The following is a 22500-nucleotide window of genomic DNA, read 5'->3' as shown; positions in this document are numbered from 1 at the left end:
TCCTCCTCCTCCGCCTCCTCCTCCTCATCATCATCATCACTATCGTCATCGACGTCGCCTCCGCTATCATTCCCATTCGTTATAGGTATATCGTTCCGTCAAGAGTACACGAACCCCTGTTGCTTGATTTGACAGCAGAAAGTGGCTACATATGTTTTTGACTGACCTTTGTTGTTGATGTTGCTGATGTTATTTAGCGCATATATGATCTAAGGTATTTCACCCGCGATTTAACCCAGCCATTTTGGAAGTGTGTGTGTGTGTGTGTGTCTGTGTGTCTGTGTGTGCGTGCGTATGTAGTGTAGTGTGTGCATGTGTGTGAGTGTGACATTCTGTGTGTGCTTCCCGTTTGTTCCGTTTGTTTATGCTTACACACACACACGCACATACACACACACACACACGCACATACACACACACACACACACACACACACACAGTTTATGTTTTTAACACACACGCACACATGCACACACACGCATACACACATATAGTAGCAAAAGGGAGGAGGAGTATTTCGATTATCCCCACCTGGTGAGTTGTAATACAAAAGATATATATCTAAAATGAAAGGAAAATGCACACGATTTACATAGTTTTAATATACTCTGATATTTTTTATAAGCGAAAGAGTATTGTTTGTCGACGGGTTTCGCTTTCAATAATCATGACTTTGAAATTATTGTAATTTCGTATTTTCTTAGGATTTTAATCCATGGAGTTTGTGTATGAATCAACAAGTAGAAAAATCTAAGAGGAGGTAATTGCTGACCGTTATTATTGGGGACAGGGGAGGTAATTCATCATCTTTTGGGGAGGAGATAAATAAATCTACATAAACTCATAAGCTAAAGTAGTGAGAAGAAATATGTACAGTGACGTGTATGAGATCATGAATTGAAATATACACTGAGAACAAAGTTGGTTATGTGTTCATATTTAGGCGTATTCTGTATTTTTCGATAAATAAATTTCCTTTATTTAAACATTCTTGTACAGAAATTGTTCCTTTGCACTGGCAGATGGAGAAAGCTGTGAAGTTTGGTTGGATATTACCTGCACTTCTCTCTATGTGTTCCCTCAAAGGAATCCGTCAGTACGGCGGGAAACGGATTGTTCCTTATGTAGTGTGGTTCTCCTTCTAAGTGTCATACGAACAACATTCTCGTATGAACATTCTGAAAAGACATAAATTCATCAAATGGAAAAAACAACAGAAATCGCTGAAAAGGCTTCTGACAAATACGAATGTAAAACAGAGAAAGAAACCTGTTTCTTGCAATAAATGTATCTAAAGCAAAATTTCTTCATGCACCCTTTAAATACTAGTGTGGATCTCCAAAAGTCGTATGTGGATCGCCATGGGTTATGTGGACATGGTTGAGAAGTACTGATCTAGAAGACATTATAGATCCTTTCTGAACAGCTCGCAACTAGAATACTAATGAGTTCTACAAATGTTAAACTTTACTATCACCGAATTTCTGTCCAGAGCATACAACTTCAACACAATAAAGAGAGACTTTAAAAGATTGCCTTCATTCAGAAAATACATCATACCCAACAGCGATTAACCTTTCATAGTGCTCGTTTGAAACCACGACGGAGTAGTGATCCCACAGCTGAGACTGTGTTACTCTACTCTTGCACCGACAGACATCCTCAATGTCATCTTCAAAAAGGTCAGTCACCTGATTCGCGTGAAACCATTTTCCAACAGATTCCAGCCTCTAACTCATAGACGTGATGTGTCCTCTCTGTGTGCCTTCTCAGCAAATACTACGACGGCCTCTGCTTTCCAGAATTGGCTGGTTATGTGCTAGCTACATACCGACATTCCCAGTATATCTGTCTCTCTTCTTGTTACATATTATGCAATCTCTCCTTCTTTGCCTCACATTGCGCGCTCTTCCCTGCCGTTCTCCTCTAGGATATTTCGATTTCTTCCTTGCTCACTATTTTCCAATAGCGGCCGCCTTGGAACATTTTAAGCGGAATATTAACGGAATCAGTCTCACCAGTCAGTGAGTGCCTGCGAATGTCATAAGCACAAACATTTCTCATTTCTTTATTGCCCACAAGGGGCTAAACATAGAGGGGACAAACAAAGACAGACAAAGGAATTAAGTCGATTACATCGACCCCAGTGCATAACTGGTACTTAATTTATCGACCCCGAAAGGATGAAAGGCAAAGTCGACCTCGGCGGAATTTGAACTCAGAACGTAGCGACAGACGAAAGACCGACAAGCATTTCGCCCGGCGTGCTAACGTTTCTGCCAGATAAACACCCCTCCCACAACTAAAACTGTCTCAAATGTCTCGCCTTTTAGATATCAACATAAATCAATCAAACACACATAGTACACACACACACACACACACACACACGCACGCACACACACACACACACACACACACACACACCACATATATGGGCACAGGACGTCATGGTACGTGTACAACAAAAAATACGAAGCACGAGTGCATGGAACATGAATTATTCTTTATACATACATATATACACACACATCTTTTTATTATTAATTGTTTACTCGTTTCAGTCATCACACTGCGGCCATACTGGGGCACTGCCTTGAAGAATTTTTAGTTGAATGAATCGACCCCGTTATTTATGTATAATCTTTGAGCCTGGTATTTATTTTGTCGGCCTCTTATACCGAGCCACGAAGTTACGGGGACGTAAATACACCAATACCGGTTGTGAAGCGGTTGTGGGGGACAAGCACAAAGACACACACACACACTAACAAACATAAAGACGCACACGCATATACATACGCATGCGCGCGCACACACACACATGAACTACGGCTTCTTTCAGTTGCTGCCCAAGATTATAGACGAGGTCCGAGGTACCACGCAGTGGGATTGTACCCGGGGCCATGTGGTAGGAAAACAAGCTTCTTACCACACAACCTATATGTGTATGTACTTAAAAAAACTAAAAAACAAAACGGAAATAGATGCACTTGCAAAACAGGAATCCCATACATACATAAACCCACAAACTCACATACACAAACATGTTAACATATATACTGCCAAATGGTTGAGATTAAGGCATAGCGTAATGGTATTCAAACAAAAAGATCACTAACAGAACTGGCTTAACATTTGAACAAGAGGCCAAGACAGGGACGCCTATACGAGAACAACGAACAGCAGAACACAGCACAGTCTCTCTCTCTCTCTCTCTCTTTCTCTCTCTCTCTCTCTCTCTCTCTCTCCCTCTCTCTCTCTCTCTCTCTCTCTCTCTCTCTCCCCATTTCACACACATACACGCGCGCATAGAGAATGCTAAGTTAACATTACACAGAAACGTGTGTACGCGTCTGAGTGCGTGCGTGAGTATGTGTGTGACTGTGAGTGTGTGTGCGTGAGTGTGTTTACTCATGCTTGTGTGTGTGTGTGTGTGTGTGTGTGTGTGGTGGCTAATGACTCACGAGAACATCTGATTGATTAAACATATGCTTTCATTTTATAAAACTCTGAGTAACGCCATGAATCATTAACAGCCGATCTACAGATACCTACTCAAAGAACTAACCGCTCATTCTTTGTACACAGTCTATCTATCTATCTATCTATCTATCTATCTATCTATATATCTATCTATCTATCTATTGCCGTATGTATCCATGTATAGAACACACACACACACACACACATACATACATACATACATACATACATGCATATATTCATACATACATACACATACATACATGCATATATTCAAACATACATACACATACATACATGCATATATTCATACATACGTACACATACATACATATATACATACATATATATACACACACACATACATGCATACATAATGCATGCGTACATACATACATACACACATAAATACAAACATACATACATACATACATACATACATGCATGCATGCATGCATACATACATATATACATACATTACATACATTACATACATATTTCTACATATATATAAACAAAATGGAACACATACACAAGACGTGTATTGTTAGTTCATGGTTAATTCAGGCGTAAGAGAATATATCTTTCATGCGCCTGGTGTTAGAAACGCCATAAGCAAGTGAGATAACTCCCATTGGTTTCTTCTAAGAGCGACAGACATCGATATTTCGTCACTGTTTTGATTTATCAATGCCGCATACCGAGCAAGGCCCGCTGCAAGACATATCACCGACTATGCTTAATGGTTTAAACACCATCTGCTCGTATATATATATGAGTGTATGATATATATATGAGTTTATCTCTATAGATTTTATATACAAATTAGAGCCAGCACTGAAAGTTACGACGTTCCTATACAACTACGTCTATGTTAAAAATGCGATCGAACATTGTTAATGTGAGTATATACATATTTCAAGAGTTATTACTCTTTCATCAGTACCATGTCCATGCCATCAACTTTCCCCGAACGCATTGCTTAAATACCCACAAACTTTAGAGGTGTTACGCTATTGGCAAGAGCAATTTGTATATCAAACACATTCCTGGCAGTATTATGTTAATATCAATTGCTAGCAAAGACACGCAACACTATGTCCTTGCTAGCGTGGCTCTGTGGTAAGAAAGTTGCTTCCCAAACACATGGTTCCAGATTCAGTTCCAATGCATGATACCATGGGCAAGTGTTTTCTGCTTTAGCCTCGGGTGTACCAAAGCCTTGTGATTGGATTTGGCAGACGGAAACTGAAAGAAGCTCATCGTATATATGTGTATGTGCATCTTGGTGTCTGTGTTTGCTCCACCCACTACTTCACAACTGATGTTGGTGTGATTACCTCCATGTAACAGAGATTCAGGAAAAGAGTCCGGAAGAATAAGTAACGGACTTAAAAAAAACTAAAACAACCGGGATAGATTTATTCGACTATAATTCTTCAAGACTGCTTCTTAACATGGCCTAATGACAAAAACATAAAAGATTATTTATATATATAACAATAACTGTATAATATATATCGTTGTGATATTTATCCTCCGATTTGAAGCGACAATTTTTTAAATATAAACAATTGACTGAAAAATGATAAGCTAACTTCAGGTGGAATCGAACTCACACATCGACGCTTACACAGCTCCTTGCTGTGTAATCTAATTGGTCAAATCCTCACCGATCAATTTCAATCAAATTTAGTTAATATATACTTAAACTGTCTCAGTTCTACATAAATAATACTTTTATCAACAAACCCGAACGGCTTCGTAGGTAATTATATTGAGTCGTCCAAAGTAGCTTTCTCTCCATAACTTGTAAAGCCTTTCGGATTTGTTTATGAAAATATTATTTGTAGTTATATATATATATATAAATATATATATATATATATATATATATATATATATATATATATATATATATATATATATATATATATATAAATATATATATATAATAAAGGGTAAAATTAATTAATTAATTAATAATCAATAATTTTACCAAGTAGTTCGGTATGTTAAAAGAACCATTATCGGTAACCTTATACAAAAATTCTATAATTATAAGCATAATTATAATTGGGTTCAGCAAATTGTTTCACCACATACCGAAATTTAGAAATAGCAGTTAAATACTATTCCTCTACCATAAGATATCTCCCAGACATCAATACTCTCTAGAGAACATTCTTTTCTTGGTGGTTAGATCGTAGGAGATCTTTTTCTAGCATATCGGATGTCCACTTTGTGGTCATCCCTTCTTTTTTTCTCTCCTTTTTTTCACTCCTTTTTTTTTTCACTCCTTGTTTCTTTCTGTGTTCCTTTCTGCGGAAGAGCGTAGGCTCGAAACGTTAAAGACTTTTCCAATTCCCGAGCGTTATACCGCTACATCTATTTGCTTTCTACACCACCTGTCTTCGTATGTTGTTTTTTTTTGTGAATTCTCCATACATATACATCCATCCATCCATCCATCCATACATACATACATACATACATACATACATACATATATATATATATATATATATATATATATATATATATATATATATATATATATATATATATATATATATATATATATATATATATATAGATATATATATATATATATATATACACACATACACACGCGCGAGCGTCGGCTGGAGATACTCTCATGAAATGTGAGCAACTGAAGCTTATTTTTCAACATAGTCCCCATACATACATATGTATGTATGTATACCTGTATATATATATATATATATATATATATATATATATATATATATATATATATATATATATATATATATATATATATAAAACGAAAGAGATTTTACTCTGTAGTACTGTTACTACTTCTCGCTCAGAAATTTTAAAATGTCTTCATACTCCCCTCTCTCTCTCTCCACACACACACACACACACACACACACACACACACACACACACACACACGCACACACGCACACACAGAGGCCAAAATAAGCTTAAGACCGATGATGACAGTTCTATTCCTTTATTCTTATATTTTTAACAAAACCGTAGAAAACATTTACAGTTTATGTAGAGATTTTTTTCTCTTTCGAATGATATGGGCGTTATATATCTTTCTACAAACTGAATAATTTTAATGCGCAATTAATTCAAATAATTAGAAATTGTCGGCAAAATAAGTTTAAGACCGTACCAAAATTATGCAAATTAATAAAGCAAATGAGTGGTCATATGGCTGATCGTACTGCACTGTTTTGTTTAATAATCGAGCATTGTTACACATTAATTCGTTATGGGGAAGCGTCGTAGTATCAGACCAGTTACTAGATTAAAGATCGTGTTGCTTCATTAGTAAAATGTGTCCTTCATGAACATTAGCAAGCAATTAGGATGCAGCAAAATGGCTTTGTTTAAGCATGGAAGCTCTACCAAACCACTGGCCAATACGAAGATCGGCAAAGAACGGGCACTCCGACAAAACCAACAGTATACATGGATCGGCGAATTCATATGCTGTCTGAAGGCAACCGAATGCTAACAGCAGTGGACATTTGCGATCAATTATCTGATAGGACTGACAGCTTTACATCGCCAAACTGTCAGAAACCGCCTAAAAGAATTTGGATTGTTCAGCCAGATCGCTCGAAAGAAACCAATAATCTCTGAGACGAATCGGCGGAAACGGATCAAGTTTGTTAAAAGCCATATTGACTCAACGGCCGAAGACTGGTCAAAAGTTCTCTGAAGCGACGAATCCTGCTTCTGCATATTTGGATCACACGGTAAGACTTATGATAGATGCCGTCCAACTGAAGAATTCCATCTTAAGTGTGTCAAGAAAACGGTGCAAGTGGGGGCGGGGTTAATGGTGTGGGCCGCGTTCAGCAGCTTAGGTGTTGGTCCAATTGTTAAGGTTGGTGGCAGACTGAAAAGTGTGGGCTATCTGCAATTAGTAAATGAAAATGTGCCGCCATATTTAAATAATCAGATGCCACCGGGATCTATCCTCCAGCAGGATAATTGCCCTGTTCATAAGGCTAGGATAGTTTTGCATAAGGCTAGGATAGTTTTGCAATATTTTGAGCGCAATAATATGGTGGTTATTCAGTGGCTTCAGCAGAGCCCGGATTTGAATCCGTTAGAAAATTTATGGAATTATGTTTCTATAAAAAGTTTTTGCTAAAAAAACCAACAAATTTGTCCCTGTTATATAATTTTATTGAAGAAATATAGCAGAACATTCCAAGTGATTTTTGTACTTATTTGTCGAACTCCATGTCCTGCCGTTGTAAAGCCGTAATTGAAAATAATGGCTCTGGAACTAGATGCTAATAATACATTTTTGTTCGTTGATCATTTGTTCCGTAAATTTTCAGTTTGAACAAAATAATGTTGGTACGGTTTTAAACTTATTTTGCCGACAATTCTGAATCATTTCAATTAATTGCGCATTAAAATTATTCAAATTATAGAAAGATATATAACGCCTATATCATTCGAAAGAGAAACAATTCTACATAAACTGTAAAATGTAAAATAAATTTATGCAGTTTTGCTAAAAATAAATTAATGAAGGAATAGAACTGTCATCATCGGTCTTTGGTCAGTGGATATAAGACGGACCTCTTTCAGTTTCCATCTACCAAATCCTCTCACAAAGCTTTGGTCGGCCCGTAGAAGACACTCGCTCAAAATGCCACGCAGTGGGACTGAACCCGGAACTATGTGCTAAAGAAGCAAGCTTGCAAATTTCGATCGACAACTTTTCGTCTAGCATGTTCCCATTGAACAAGATCAATAGTTTCCAAACTTTTTTCAGGCAGCCGCTCCCTTGACACCCAGGCCACATTCCTAGCGCCCCTCCTCTTCCTCACCACAAACATAGACCACTTTCTGCAGCAAACTCAAAACAACTGTATTTTACATATAAAACTTAAACCAAGTTAACCTAATTAATATTTATTTTTTACACATTTCACCCCATTTTGGCCAACCCATTATCATCCCACTTTTCTTCAACGCCCCTCTGGATCTTTCCACCGCCTCCAAACGGACAGTACTGCCCACGTTGGGAACCTCTGATCTAGATAAGCAAGTTCTGTCAATTTTGAGCTTCTGAAAAATGTAGTTGAGAAAAGCCTAAAGCAAGCTGCAGGAAAATTAACAAAAAATTGCAATCCAAGTTACACTTAGATCATAAAACACCTTCATATAGTAGGAAGAGTTTCTAAACTTGATTTGTGAGTCTCTCGTCATCGATTGCTTCCTAAAGAGTTGCCCTCCGCTTGTCATTGAAGAGTAAGTTGACTTACTATCAATCCTTTCCTGAGTAAAATCTTTACAAGTGATGAAAGGTAGATTCTCTATAAAGATATCCAACGTAAACGACAATGGTTAGCACCCAATGAAAAAAGAGAACTCATCCTTCAAACAAGGAATACACACGAAAAAGTTAAGCTCTGTGTTTAGTGGAATATGAAGGATGTCTTTATCAAGAAGTGTTAAACGAAAATGAAATAACAAATGTGGAGATGTATTGTCCTCAACTGTAAGCACCACGCAAAAAATTGCAGAGAAAGCGCCTATGATTAATCAGTTGTAAAGGGGTGTTCTTACACAAGAATGCAAAATCAGAAGTTTGTCAAGGTACTCAGGGAAAGATTATAGCACTAAATGTGGAAGCTTTGTCTCATCTTCCTTACACTCCTGACCTTCCGCCATCTGTCATCTTTTCAGATCATTACAAGATTATTTAGAGAGGTGGAGGCGCAATGGCCCAGTGGTTAGGGCAGCGGACACGTGGTCATAAGATCGCGGTTTCGATTCCCAGACCGGGCGCTGTGAGTGTTTATTGAGCGAAAACACCTAAAGCTCCACGAGGCTCCGGCAGGGGATGGTGGTGAACCCTGCTGTACTCTTTCACCACAACGTTCTCTCACTCTTACTTCCTGTTTCTGTTGTGCCTGTAATTCAAAGGGTCAGCCTTGTCACACTGCGTCACGCTGAATATCCCCGAGAACTACGTTAAGGGTACACGTGTCTGTGGAGTGCTCAGCCACTTGCACGTTAATTTCACGAGCAGGCTGTTCCGTTGATCGGATCACCTGGAACCCTCGACGTCGTAAGCGACGGAGTGCCAACAACAACAACATTTAGAGAGAAAACAATTTACTAATTGAGAAAAATTTAAAAAGGATATTGTGTGATTCTTTGTTTCAAAACCTGAAGAATTTTATGTCTAAGGGATCAGTAATTTGCCAAATAGATGGGATCATGTTATCGATAATAATGGGATCATGTTATCAATAATAATTTGCCAGATAGATGGGATCATGTTATCAATAATGAGGGGAAATATCTTAATTAAATATATCACTTAATACCAAAGAAATATTTGTTTCTTTCCCATCAATATATGTGACGGGACATTTATTTCCAACCTAAAACAATTTATCAATATTCTCACACACACTCGTACTCACACAACCTTACACCCCCACACACACTAACTCACTCACACATACACACATTTGTTTTAAAATTCTCAAGATACACCATATATCATGACGACACGCCTAAGACTCTCTTAGCAGTTGAAGGGCCCACCAACACCAACACCAACATTAACAACACGGACACTAACTAATGTTTTGAGCAATAACGTCCCTAAATCCATTTACAACATATTTCCTTATGAATATTTTATGTTTAATTTCGAAAAGTAAGCCTTCTAAATCCATTAATACTTCAAGACCTTCTCGGCTTTATCTTCTGAATGAACTGATCTAATATACAGGTTTCTGTGTAAGCATTATGACTGAAATTCTTACATCGGATGCATAAATGTGACTCTTTCTTGTCAGTTGAAAATACATTTATATTAAGGAACCATTACAGTACATTATTGATTGACTGACTGACTGGTTGAATGATTGATTATGCCCACGCTTATGGCTGAATTTCGGGGCCTCAGAAATAAACACCGCTCCCCATCATACGCTGAGTACTCGCGCTGCAGCCATACGTTCTGGCAAAGCGTCCTCTGTCCAGTCCTTGATCTCATAGCTTCATTAACATTTTCGTCACTCGCAAACCCATTTACCGTCCATCCGTCTCCCGAGCATGTGAGTACATTTGACCTGAGGACTGATAAAGTGGTCAAAACATTGCAGTTTTCGTCATTTGATTATCGTCACCAACTTTCGCTCCATTCTCCCACCTCCTTCAAGTCTGAATCTTTTGTTTTGAGGACCACCCAACTGATTTTCAACGCTCGCCTGGAGCACATCGCCACAAATACCTCAATCCCCTGGTGTCAGCAACCTACGGGGTATATGTTTTACAATCATACAACGCTACTCACCAGACTGGGCTTCAGAAGTTTTACCTAAATCCCCCCCTTTTTTTGTGGTTGCAGTCTCTTCATATTCATTAAACTTAAAGCTTATCTCACAGCAACAAATGTTACGAAGAATATGAGACAAAACTATTTAGAAAAAAATTATTATCCGATATAAAATTACAAAGAAAATACGACTAACTATAGAAGCCTTATTCATAGCCAAATGCAGACCCAAACCAGCATACACATGTAGGATGTGCGAAAAAAACCCCCAAAAAAACCTCTGAATTTAACCTGAAGTTAACCGTTAAAAATTTTAAAATCTGTCATTGGCAGTTGTAACATCATTCCCATGAATCCTTGATGTCTACTACAAAACGCTGCAATGACGCGCCACTATAATCATTTCATTGAGAAGATGAGGACGAAAAGGTCTTGAAAAACTAATGGACGTAGGAATACTACTGTTCGAAATTAAGCAATGGACTAATAAGGAATTATAACAAATATCTTCAATAAAGAAAAAAGATTACACCGAGCCATCAATATATCCTTGAAAGAAAACACGCTCTCTGTATGTACAAACACTTACTTACACACATTATATATACATACACATATGTGAGTATGTGAATATACATATCCAATGGGGGTCTTAAAAGACATGTTAGGATCCACAATGAACAGAACTTACTTGCAGGTATTGGTAGTGCAAATCAGAGGTGCAATCTGTGTGGGTGTTTTTTTCAAAACACTGTCTGGTTTAAAAAGCCACATCAGACGCCATGAAAGGGCTAAGGTGTAGGTGCAGGAGGTGGTCAAACTCTGTTTAAGGAGTAGACAACCACCATACATATATTTATATATACGAGTATATATATATATATATATATATATATATATATATATATATACACACACATATATATATATATATATATATATATATATATATATATATATATGTATGTATGTATGTATGTATGTATGCATTTGATAGATTGATTTGTGTTGAAGCGATACCAAAACTTACGTGCTTTATATATTAAAATAGTCGATGCTTGATGGATAGTAGAGCGTGAGCAGAAGAAAGAAAAATTGTAATACTTTACGTCCTGAGTTGAAAATCGTCCCCAGATCTGCTTCTTCTTCAGTTTTCGATGTCGATAAAATAGATGCCGGATTATACCTAAGAATGCTTTACCTTCGTAGCAATTCATTGATAAACACCAATAAGCATGTTATCGTATAATTTATTTTACGAGCTACAAATATGGCAATGAAAAATCGAAATTGTCAGTTCTTACCAGTTTCCGAAGACAAAAAAAGAAAAAAAAAAAAAAGAAATATTTATGTCCTCTCTGTAATTTTAAAAACCTTCGTTTGTTACATATTTATTGCGCTTATTATTTTCTGCCATTTGAATTATATTTCGTTGAAGTTTCAAGGAGATCAGTGGCTTTTCGTTCCCAACCTTTCTATCTCTGTGTGTGTCTCAGTCTCTTTGTTTGTCTGTCTGTATCTCTCTCCCCGCTTTCTCTCTCTCTCTCATACACACACACTTTCTCGCTCTCTCTCTCTCTCTCTTTCTTTTATATTACGAGACACTTTCTGTATCACTTGGACTTAACAATCATACTTAGCTCTTTTTGAAACTGGATTTAGAGGTGATTGTTTCCGTTTTCTCTCGGAAATAGTACTTGCATTCTTTTCAGTTATGTCGATACCCTTCACAGCCTTATTGAATAAAAGTCGCAATTCTTCATAATTTGGTTTTTCTTCGTAGCGCATAGTGGTAACATATTTGAAATAGGTTTTTAAATATTCATCAGAAACTCGGGAAAGTCTGGACATCAATAACTCTTTGCTTTTTTTCACTTTGTCTTTAATTGTTTTTTTTCTCCAAGGCAAACTACCCGTAAGCCATTCAAGAAGACAGAATCCTAGATTCTGTAAGTCCCCTCTTCGAGATTGTGCTACTCCTTTATGAGCATCTATGCTGGTATAAAACAACGTTCCTTGGTGAGCCTTTCTGCTAGCTTCACAATAAGGCTTATGTTTATTATTCTGGATATATTTCGCAGCCAAGCCATAATCTATCAGATACAACCTGTCTATCACCGGGTAATATCCTTTAGTTGTTTTTTTAATTTTAACTGATTTGTTACTTTCTAACAAGATATTACCCGCCTTTATATCAGCGTGAACATAGCCGTGTTGATGGATATATTCTAGAGCGTCTAGCATTTGAATTGCGATAAGATATACTGAACGTTTATTCGGAAAAAATCCATAGCGTTGAAATATTTTACGCAGATCATCTCCGAATTTCGGTAGAATTATGAATCGATATTTCTTCCCTTGGAAATCGTGGATTCCTCCCGCTACAAATTGCGGTATCGCAAGATGACGTGTCAAATCTTTATTTCTTGCATAATCAGCCATAGTTTTCCGATGACCAAGTTTTTGCAATATATGAAATTCGTTAAAGAGAGGGCCATTAGCGATTGGTTCGATTTTAGCAACATATTCCTCATCTGTTTCACTCTCAACGCGTATGACATCGTAAATTAAACCAAAACCGCCGGTTCCGACTAGTTTTCCAAGCAAAAATTCTGTATGTCCATCATTTGATCTTAAAACCTCACCAGGTGGAAACAATTTTGCATGCGTATACACTTTCGCCGCTAATCTTTGAATCTTGGCCATCTTTCTGAGCAGCTCACTTTTGTTTAAATCACGTGACTGGTCACGGGCAGATAACTCACTGTTATATTTTCTATCATAAACTGGTGCCAAAGCTGAATTTCTTGCTGGCCAGATATATTCGGCTGTCTGGGACAGTTCAAATAATATCTGTCCCAATTACGAGACAAAGGTTTGTTTCCTTTGTGCTATTTTATGTTATTCAGGGCGAAGTTAAAGCATTTCAGTCATAACCATTCCGTAGTTTTTCAGGCACTGTGTATCAAGGACTACATTATCCTGTATGATCTTTTTTTAAGACAGTAGAGATATTTGGCTGCTATTTGCTGTCTCTTAGGCAGACAGTAAGTGATGAGGCGTTGCCTCATCTTCCTCCTCTCCTCCCCTTCATCCCCTCCTCTTCCCCGCCTCGTCTTCCTTTTCCTCACCCTCATCTACCTCCTCTTCTTTCCTCCCCTCTTCTTCTTCCCTTTCTCTTCTTCTCCCCTTCTCTTCTTCTTCCCCTTCTCTTCTTCTTCCCCTTCTCTTCTCCTCCCCTCCTCTTCTTTTCCCCATCCTCTTCCCCCCCCTCCCCTCCCCTCCACATACCCTCAACCTCCTCCTCCTCCCCTCCTCCTCCTCACCACCACCACCACCACCACCATCTATTGATACTCTGGATTGTCCGATGTTTATTAATGTTTTATCGAATGATTCACACCTTGATAAGCTGTTTTTAAACAATTGGGATATTTAAAAAATTCAATTTATTTTCTCTTTAACTTGCATAATTGTCAATTTAGTGTTGTGTTGCTTCTTTTACTCTTTTACTTGTTTCACTCATTTGACTGCAGCCATGCTGGAGCACCGCCTTTAGTCGAGCAAATTGACCCCAGGACTTATTCTTTGGAAGTCTAGTACTTATTCTATCGGTCTCTTTTGCCGAACCGCTAAGTTACGGGGACGTAAACACACTACGATCGGTTGTCAAGCGATGTTTGGAGGACAAACACAGACACACAAGCATATACACACACACACATATATACATATATACGACAGGCTTCTTTCAGTTTCCGTCTACCAAATCCACTCACAAGGCTTTAGTCGGCCCGAGGCTATAGCAGAAGACACTCGCCCGAGTTGCCACGCAGTGGGAATGAACCCGGAACCATATGGTTGGTAAGCAAGCTACTTACCACACAGCCATTCCAGTGCCTTCACATAAAACATTTAAAACAAATTTTATGCATTTAAATGTGAAAAATCTGCACATTTATACATAAGAACAAAAAAAATCTCTTTGTACCGAGCCTTTTATTCTGTCTGAGGGTGAGTTTGGAAGACGCAAATATAGATTAAACATACAGAATACATCTATGTTAAAACTGATGTAAAATACACACATAAGATATGCATTTTAAAAGTTACCTAAGATTTGACATATGAAAAAATTATGTGAAAACTAATCATGGCTTAAACACATAACACAGCATACATGCTAAAATCAAGCTTGGGTTAAGCAATGCATTAAGCGAAGAACACATGTATGTTAAAATTAATGTTGGATGAAAGACAAAAGTGTATTTTAAAGCTAATCTTTGATTAAATACAGAACTGATGTCATCGCCATCAAGATTTCTTAACTGATGCAGCCAGTTGTTGGGGTGCCACTCCAGACGCTTTAGTAGTTAACCGTGGCGACTCGTCTCTGTTCTCTGTCCTGCGTAGTAAGTTCATTATGTTGTAATCAGTTCAGTCCTTAATGTTGTCAAACCAGCATTTTTTCTCTCTCTCTCTGCCTCTCTTTCAGCCTCCTTCACCAATGCCATGAAGAATGGTTTTGGACTGGGTATTGTGGCAGGATACATGACTGTACCAGGCAAGTTGCCTTCTGTTTACCTGCGCAAGGAGTAGTTCCTGTCTGCCAGTGTATTTGTCGACCTGCTGTTTGTTTTGTGCTCCATGTACGGGATATGTAATAACCTTATTAAGCACTTGTGCCCAAATGCCTGGATTCTTCGCTCCATGTCAGCTGTAAGAGTCCAGCTCTGACATTCATACAGAAGGAAAACAAATGGAATTGTTTTTTCATATACTGATGTATTTGAACCTAATCTAATATTAAACACGCAACAAATTTCTAGACACATATATCTTAAAACGTATCTTGTGTCATAAAGAATACAACCAAACGTAGTTACTAGACAGGGATCAGCTTCTATGTACTGCATTGAACATTCATTTCTTGCTTCCTTTCAAATATTATCTACATTTGCATGTTGCCTTAATTTCAAACTATACTATTAGATTGTATTTTGAAATCGTATAAGACACCGTTCGGTCATTCATTGACCATGGGATTCCTATTAGAAAGTTCTCCTCTGGGACACAAGTCCGGGCAAGGTTGTTTATGGTAGATCAGCAGTCGCCCATGCATACCAACATCTCCTCTCTACACCATTGATGTTATCCAAGAGAAAGGCACCAGTAACGTCGCAACTCATTTCTACAGCTGAGTGAACTGGAGCAACATGAAATAAAGTGTCTTGCTCAAGAACACAACACACCGTATAATCATTATTAATATTGTTGTTCTGAAATGATTAAGTCTCACATCTGAAAGCGAAGATAATATTTTCGTTCCAAACGATTGGTCTCACATATGAAAACGAAGATATTTTCGCTCTAAATGTTTGGAAGAATAATCATTAATTCTATCTGAGTATTTAAGATGTATCGTAGCTTGTGTGAAGGCTTCTTTTTGAAGGAAAACATACACTCGGGTGACTATATTTAAAAGACCATTCAAATCTTGCACACAACAAATGGGCACTAATTTAAAAACACACTCAAGTGACGGATATTATCATCATCACCACCATCAATACGTGAAAATTGAAGAATTGGAGTGGGGTGGAGGGATAATGCGTTTTTTTTTTTTTTTTTGCAGAATCAAAATCTCCGTACACGAAAATGGGCGATTCAGTAAAAAAAAGAAAGGACATTTTTTACGTCCGCCTTATATTGAAGGGTGTGAAAGTATGCGAGAGGAAGGTGGGCAGAGGTCTTGCTGAAGAGGTGAACAAATGATTGTCTATCAACTGAGAGAGAGAGAGAGAGAGAGAGAGAGAGAGAGAGAGGGAGAGAAAGAAAGAAAGAAAGAAAGAGAGACAGACAGACAGACAAAAGAAGACAAAGATGTATGCGGTCAAAGTACAAGGTGAGCATGATAGAATAAAGAGAGAAACGAAGCGAAAGGCATAGGCAGGTGGGTAGGTGAGTGTGCTAGAGTATAAATTCAACTTAATTTGCCTCTGTCTTTGTAGAAAAACTGCATGAATATAGCATTGAAATTACCGTTAAAAATATAAGGATTTTCTTTATGTCCTGGCAAAGTTATTTCCTCAAAGAAAGATTGGTGAAACGTTGTTATCAACTTAATTTTCCTCTGTCTTTGTAGAAAAACTGCATGAATATAGCATTGAAATTACCGTTAAAAATATAAGGATTTTCTTTATGTCCTGGCAAAGTTATTTCCTCAAAGAAAGATTGGTGAAACGTTATCATTGATCTACCAATGCTAGCAGATATTACAAACCGAACTCCGTTTGGACTGACTTTTAAGCTAGCTCCCGTGGAGGGTTAATTGGATCTGCGGTCGAAAACTAAAGAGAGCAATAATAATAAAGCATTTATCGGTACCCTACCAATATGGTATTACTTTAAATTCAGTTTAAAGGAAAATACTTGTAAGCTCACAAATTTTTGGAGTTCTCTTAAAATTTGAATTTTCAACTGTTAACATATAACAAATCCTCATTCAGACCTAATCCCAAGCTGGACATTCAAGAACGAAATAAAGGGTAGATCTCCAGTCCCGGGATCATCCTGATTCCAAAAAGGTATAATGTGTCGATGTAGAGCAAATGTAGACTGAGATACAGGGGTTCAGACGGACAAACAGAATTTCGCGTTTATTATTATACATTATTGTAGACATACTGTTGCTCCCTCTTTTCTTATAACTTGGGTTATCTATGAACAGTAGCATTTAAGGCTTTATATTCACACCTGAGCATGAAGACAGACAAAAAGCTGATACGGGGAAACTGTAGCATGCTAGTGCTCAATTGGTACTTATTTTATTAACCCCAAAAGGATAAAAAGCAAAGTTGACCTCGGCGTAATTTTAACTCAAAACATAAAGACGAACGAAATGCCGCTAAGCATTTTTCCTGGTTAACGATACTGCCAACTCAATATTAATGAACTATATTGAGATTCTGCACAGGTTTCGGTGTTATATCCTCATCAATGAAAGATAGAAATCAGTAATACTCATGCATTCACTAAGTTTTGTATATACTCACCATATAATAATGTGTTGATGACTTTGTAATAATCCGTGCTATAATTACGCAACACGGGCTGTTGTTTCTTCATAAGAATAGAGTCCCTGACACACCTAGAACTGATAATGGGTTTATTATGCTTTTGTTTTACTGTGGCTGTGTGGTTAAGGTGCTAATATGTGTAACCTGAAGGTCGTGAATTCGAAATGCACGGTTATTATACTATTCCTATCCGTTATTCAACCAGATTAACTCATTGAATCAGTGCATGAAAGGGTGTAATCGTATTAAGCTAAGGGGCCTGCAGATAAAGGAAATCAAAGGTCAACATGTGAGGGGTGCCTGCTGATGATATTGTGGTTGTACAAATATGACCTTGAATTTTTTATATACTAAAGAAGGTAAACTGTATGATTATTTTCAGAAGGCCAGGCGACCGCACGGAAGCTTCTTCCATTGTTAGTTCAAAAGATATTAACTGCAGCCAAGGCTGTATGTCGTTAAAAAATTCGATTTCGATCCCACTGTGCAGTACTCTGGCCATGGTTTTTCGAGTGTAGCATCAAGTTAAACAACACTTTGGACACACCATATTTTTGAAACTCCGCGGAAGCTTATTGTGTGTGTATGTATGTGTGTTTGTGGGTATCTATCTATCTATCTATCTATCTATCTATCTATTTATATTTGATAGACAAAGACATATGTACATTTGAATGTATGTATATATATTTATGTTTGTCTTTTATCATCAACATTTTGTGATGACTGTCGGAAGCAATAGTACTCAGTACCACAGTAGATATTAATAGCATATTTATTTTAGTCGAGTCGGTCTCGTGTTGCTCTGGAGTTTCGCTTGTGTGCTCACGCAGTCAATAGGCAAGTTATGACTGAAGAATTTTGACAGAGGTTACACACACACATGAATGTATATAGAAACATGTATAGATGCATAATTTCTGTTACAGCGTGGAAGAACCACCCTATTGTATTTATCCTCTAATCCCCCTTTAAGCCCTTCTTTAATTTTATTATTTTATTTTATTTTCCTTCCTTCATTCCATTCTTTTCCTTTCTTCCTTTTTCACCACCCACACTTCCTTCTTCACCCAATGACAGAAACTCTCTCTCTCTCTCTCTCTCTCTCTCTCTCTCTCTCTCTATATATATATATATATATATATATATATATATATGTGTGTGTGTGTGTGTGTGTGTGTGTGTGTGTGTGTGTGTGTGTGTGAAGGCGCGTGGCTAAGTGGTCAGGGTATTCGGCTCACTATCGTAAGGTAGTGATTTCAATTACCGGTGACGCGTTGTGTCCTTCAGCAAGACACTTTATTTCACGCTACTCCAGTCCACTCAGCTGGCAAAAATGAGTAGTACCAGCCGCGTCACACTTTTTGTCACGCTGAAACTCTCTGAGAACTACGTTAAGGGTACACGTGTCTGTGGAATGTTCAGCCACTTGCACGTTAATTTCACTAGCAAGCTGTTCCGTTGGTCGTATCAGCTGGGACCCAGGTCGTCGTAACCCACGGAGTATTCTGTCTGTCTGTCTGTCTGTCTGTCTCTCTCTCTCTCTCTCTCTTTATATATATATATATATATATATATATATATATATATATATATATATATATATATATATATACTTTATTTAAAAGCAGCAGAAATATAACAAAAAAACCGTTACTCTGAGTTTCACGTTCCCGTTCATCGGACAGTTTTCGGGAACGTGAAACTCAGAGTAACGGTTTTTTTGTTATATTTCTGCTGCTTTTAAATAAAGCATATTACTCTACCTCTGGTATTTGAGTACTCTTTTTTCCACCTTGTTGCACATTTCTCCATAGACTGGGAAAAATGGTGAGTAGCTTTTAATAAGATTTTTGAAACTTATTGGGTTGTCATAATAGGTACCTACATCCTTGACCAATCTCAGAGAAACAAGCAGACAGTGTATTTATATACAAAACAAATCCAGTTGCTTTAGACAACTGGAGCTACTAGTTTGAATACTAGTATCTAACACATGGACACATGAGCAAAGATTGATGGAAACGTGTGTATAATATTAATACAACATAAAGGTTATGAAATGGCTGTAATCACATAGGAAAATAATTCTAGCTTTACCTCTTACACTTACTGACTTTATGCTTTATATATGTGCACGTATGTATATTCTTTTATTCGCTTATTCTTTTATTTTTTTCAGTCATTTAACTGTGGCCATGCTAGAGCAATATATATATAGTATTAGTTAATAGTAGAAGATGAATTTCGTATTAGACTTTTATTTGGTAACACATATGTTTCAACCCATCAGTCTGGGTCTCTTCAGGGACATTGATAAAGGCTACTCGCTGAGCAGATATATTGCATCAAGTTTTGATAAAAACTTAGTGATACTCAAGCTCAAACTATCCAGAAGATTCAGCAGATCTTTGGCGATGATGCCATGAGTAAAACGCAGATCAAAGAGTGGTGTAATCGATTCAAACATGACCACACCTCAGTAGAGAGCGAGGCACGTTCTGGTAGGCCATCCACGAGCCGAAACGAGGTGCCGATTGAGAAGGTTCGGGGAATAGTCATGGAAGAGCGTTGTGTAATAATCCAGGAAATTACACACGAAGTGGGAATGGGCACAGGATCAGTGCATTCCATTTTAATGGAGGATTTGTACATACGGAGAACGCCAGCGATAAAATGAAGTTGGATACATTTTGAATGTACCTCGTAATTCATGCTTTTCTGGTCAAGAACAACACACCAAACTGAAAACCACGCTGGAAAGGAAAAGGATTTGAATGTCTTCCAGAGATGTTATCAGCAGAGGCAGAATTGCTGGCAAAAGTGTGTGAACTCTCAAGGGTATGGTCCATTCATCCATCCATCCATCCATCCATCCATCCATCCATCCAACCAACCAACCAATCACTGACTGACAGGGTTGTTTCATTTTCCGTCTCCCAAATCCACTCATATGAATTTCGTCAAAGATACTAGGCGGTGGGACTGAACCCGGCAACGTATGTTTGAGAAGCAAACTGCTTAACACATTGCCACGTCTGCGCCTGTATAATTAATATTTGAATATTATTATTTTATTTATTAATCATTGTTTCTAATTTAGGCACAAGGCTGGATGTCTCGATTAAGTTAACACTAGTTCTTGACTGTTACATTGTTTTATCGGCCCCGGAATAGTGAATGACAAAGAAATTCGGCGAGATTTGTATACACAAAGTAAAGAGCTGGACGAAATACCACAAGCCAAAAACAGAACTTTATGTGTCGTTGAAATATGGTCATGGTCGGAACGCTTTTTGTTACAGATCATCGCAACAATGATTGACCAAATTCTAAACAAACAAAAATTGAACTACCAGCCAGAGATAAGGCTTCTACACAGTCACTTGGGTTGCTAGAAATAACAACCAACTCTTCTTTAAATAACACACCTTATCAAATGTAAAGCAGACACTTACTATAATCCTGATAACCCCACCCCCACAAAAAAGAAAAAAAAAACAAAGAAAGAAAACGAAAAAGATGATTTCGTCACGGTTGTAACGGCTTTGATCATGTCTTGTTCGATCAGGGCTGCGAAATGGACCAAACAACAACAACAACGATTACAACGATTACAGCAGCAATGACAACGACGACGATGACGACAACAACAACAACAACAACAATCACAACGGCTATCTTTGTCATATTAACTACTCTGCAGTTGTCCAATAGATTCATGCGGACATGTCACGAGTTCAGATCTGCTGTTGTCATTTCGTCCTCTTTTATATATATATATATATATATATATATATATATATATATATATATATATATATATATATATATATATATATATATATATATATATATATTTTCATTTTCATCTTACACTTAATTTCCTTATTTCATGTTGGCAAAAGAAACAAGGTCATAACAGAAGTCTTCTCGGTTTGCAGCAGCAGCAGCAGCAGCAGCAGCAACAGCAACAGCAGCATATTACGACTTGGCTTCGTTGTTAAGAAGTTCGCTTGAAAACTGGTCGAAATGGTTGGTTACTGTCACCATACTGCACGTTGACACAAGGGTCTTATACAGCAGACACGGGTCAACTAAACCCTTCTGATTGAAATTTGGTTGACGGAAACTGTGTGGAAGCCTGTCGGATGTATTGTAACTGTGTTTTTGATGGTAGTCTTAATGCGTTCCCGTTTAGACACCACCGCTTTTGGAGGAGTCCAATGTAAAAGCTGGGAGGCTAGGTCACTGGTCTGGAGGGGCTTTGTTCCCTTCTTTCTTCTGTCAAGCATTAGAAGAATCTTAGAAAGGGTCGTGAAGGCAAACCTTCCTCTTCAGGGAGCAGATAGTTTAGCCCTTGCTAAATACACACACACACACACACACACACACACACACACACACACACACACACACACACTCTCATGCGCACGCATACACACGCACATATACACTCACACATACGTACACACTCACACGTACATATTTATAATCATAGATGCATTGTATATGTAACATTATTGCCGTTATCCCGACCACCACCACCAACAACAGTACCTTCGTCGTCGTCATCATCATCACTATCACCACTAGCACCAGCACCAC

At 37.7% G+C, this 22500-nt stretch overlaps 1 protein-coding gene and 1 long non-coding RNA gene across 2 annotated transcripts in view; both read right to left on the bottom strand.

The window, feature by feature from the left end:
- Positions 1–582: 582 nt before the first annotated feature.
- LOC106884219 (uncharacterized) overlaps positions 583–22500 on the bottom strand; it is a 28979-nt gene continuing 7061 nt past the window's right edge. Inside the window, exon 2 of the long non-coding RNA XR_001411219.3 lies at positions 583–1178. This is a non-coding gene — a long non-coding RNA (uncharacterized LOC106884219). The remainder of the gene's footprint in view (positions 1179–22500) is intronic.
- Positions 12048–13931, bottom strand: LOC149131836 (serine/threonine-protein kinase VRK1-like). The gene has a single exon (XM_089337492.1). The coding sequence runs from the start codon at positions 13517–13519 to the stop codon at positions 12437–12439; it is 1083 nt and encodes a 360-aa protein (XP_089193618.1). The 5' UTR covers positions 13520–13931; the 3' UTR covers positions 12048–12436.

This window comes from Octopus bimaculoides, chromosome 19 (genome assembly GCF_046866305.1).
Source record: "Octopus bimaculoides isolate indiv1 chromosome 19, ASM4686630v1, whole genome shotgun sequence".
NCBI classification, from domain to species: Eukaryota; Metazoa; Mollusca; class Cephalopoda; order Octopoda; family Octopodidae; genus Octopus; species Octopus bimaculoides.
Note: the sequence above shows the minus strand (reverse complement) of the source record. Positions and strands in the feature narration are given on the sequence as shown.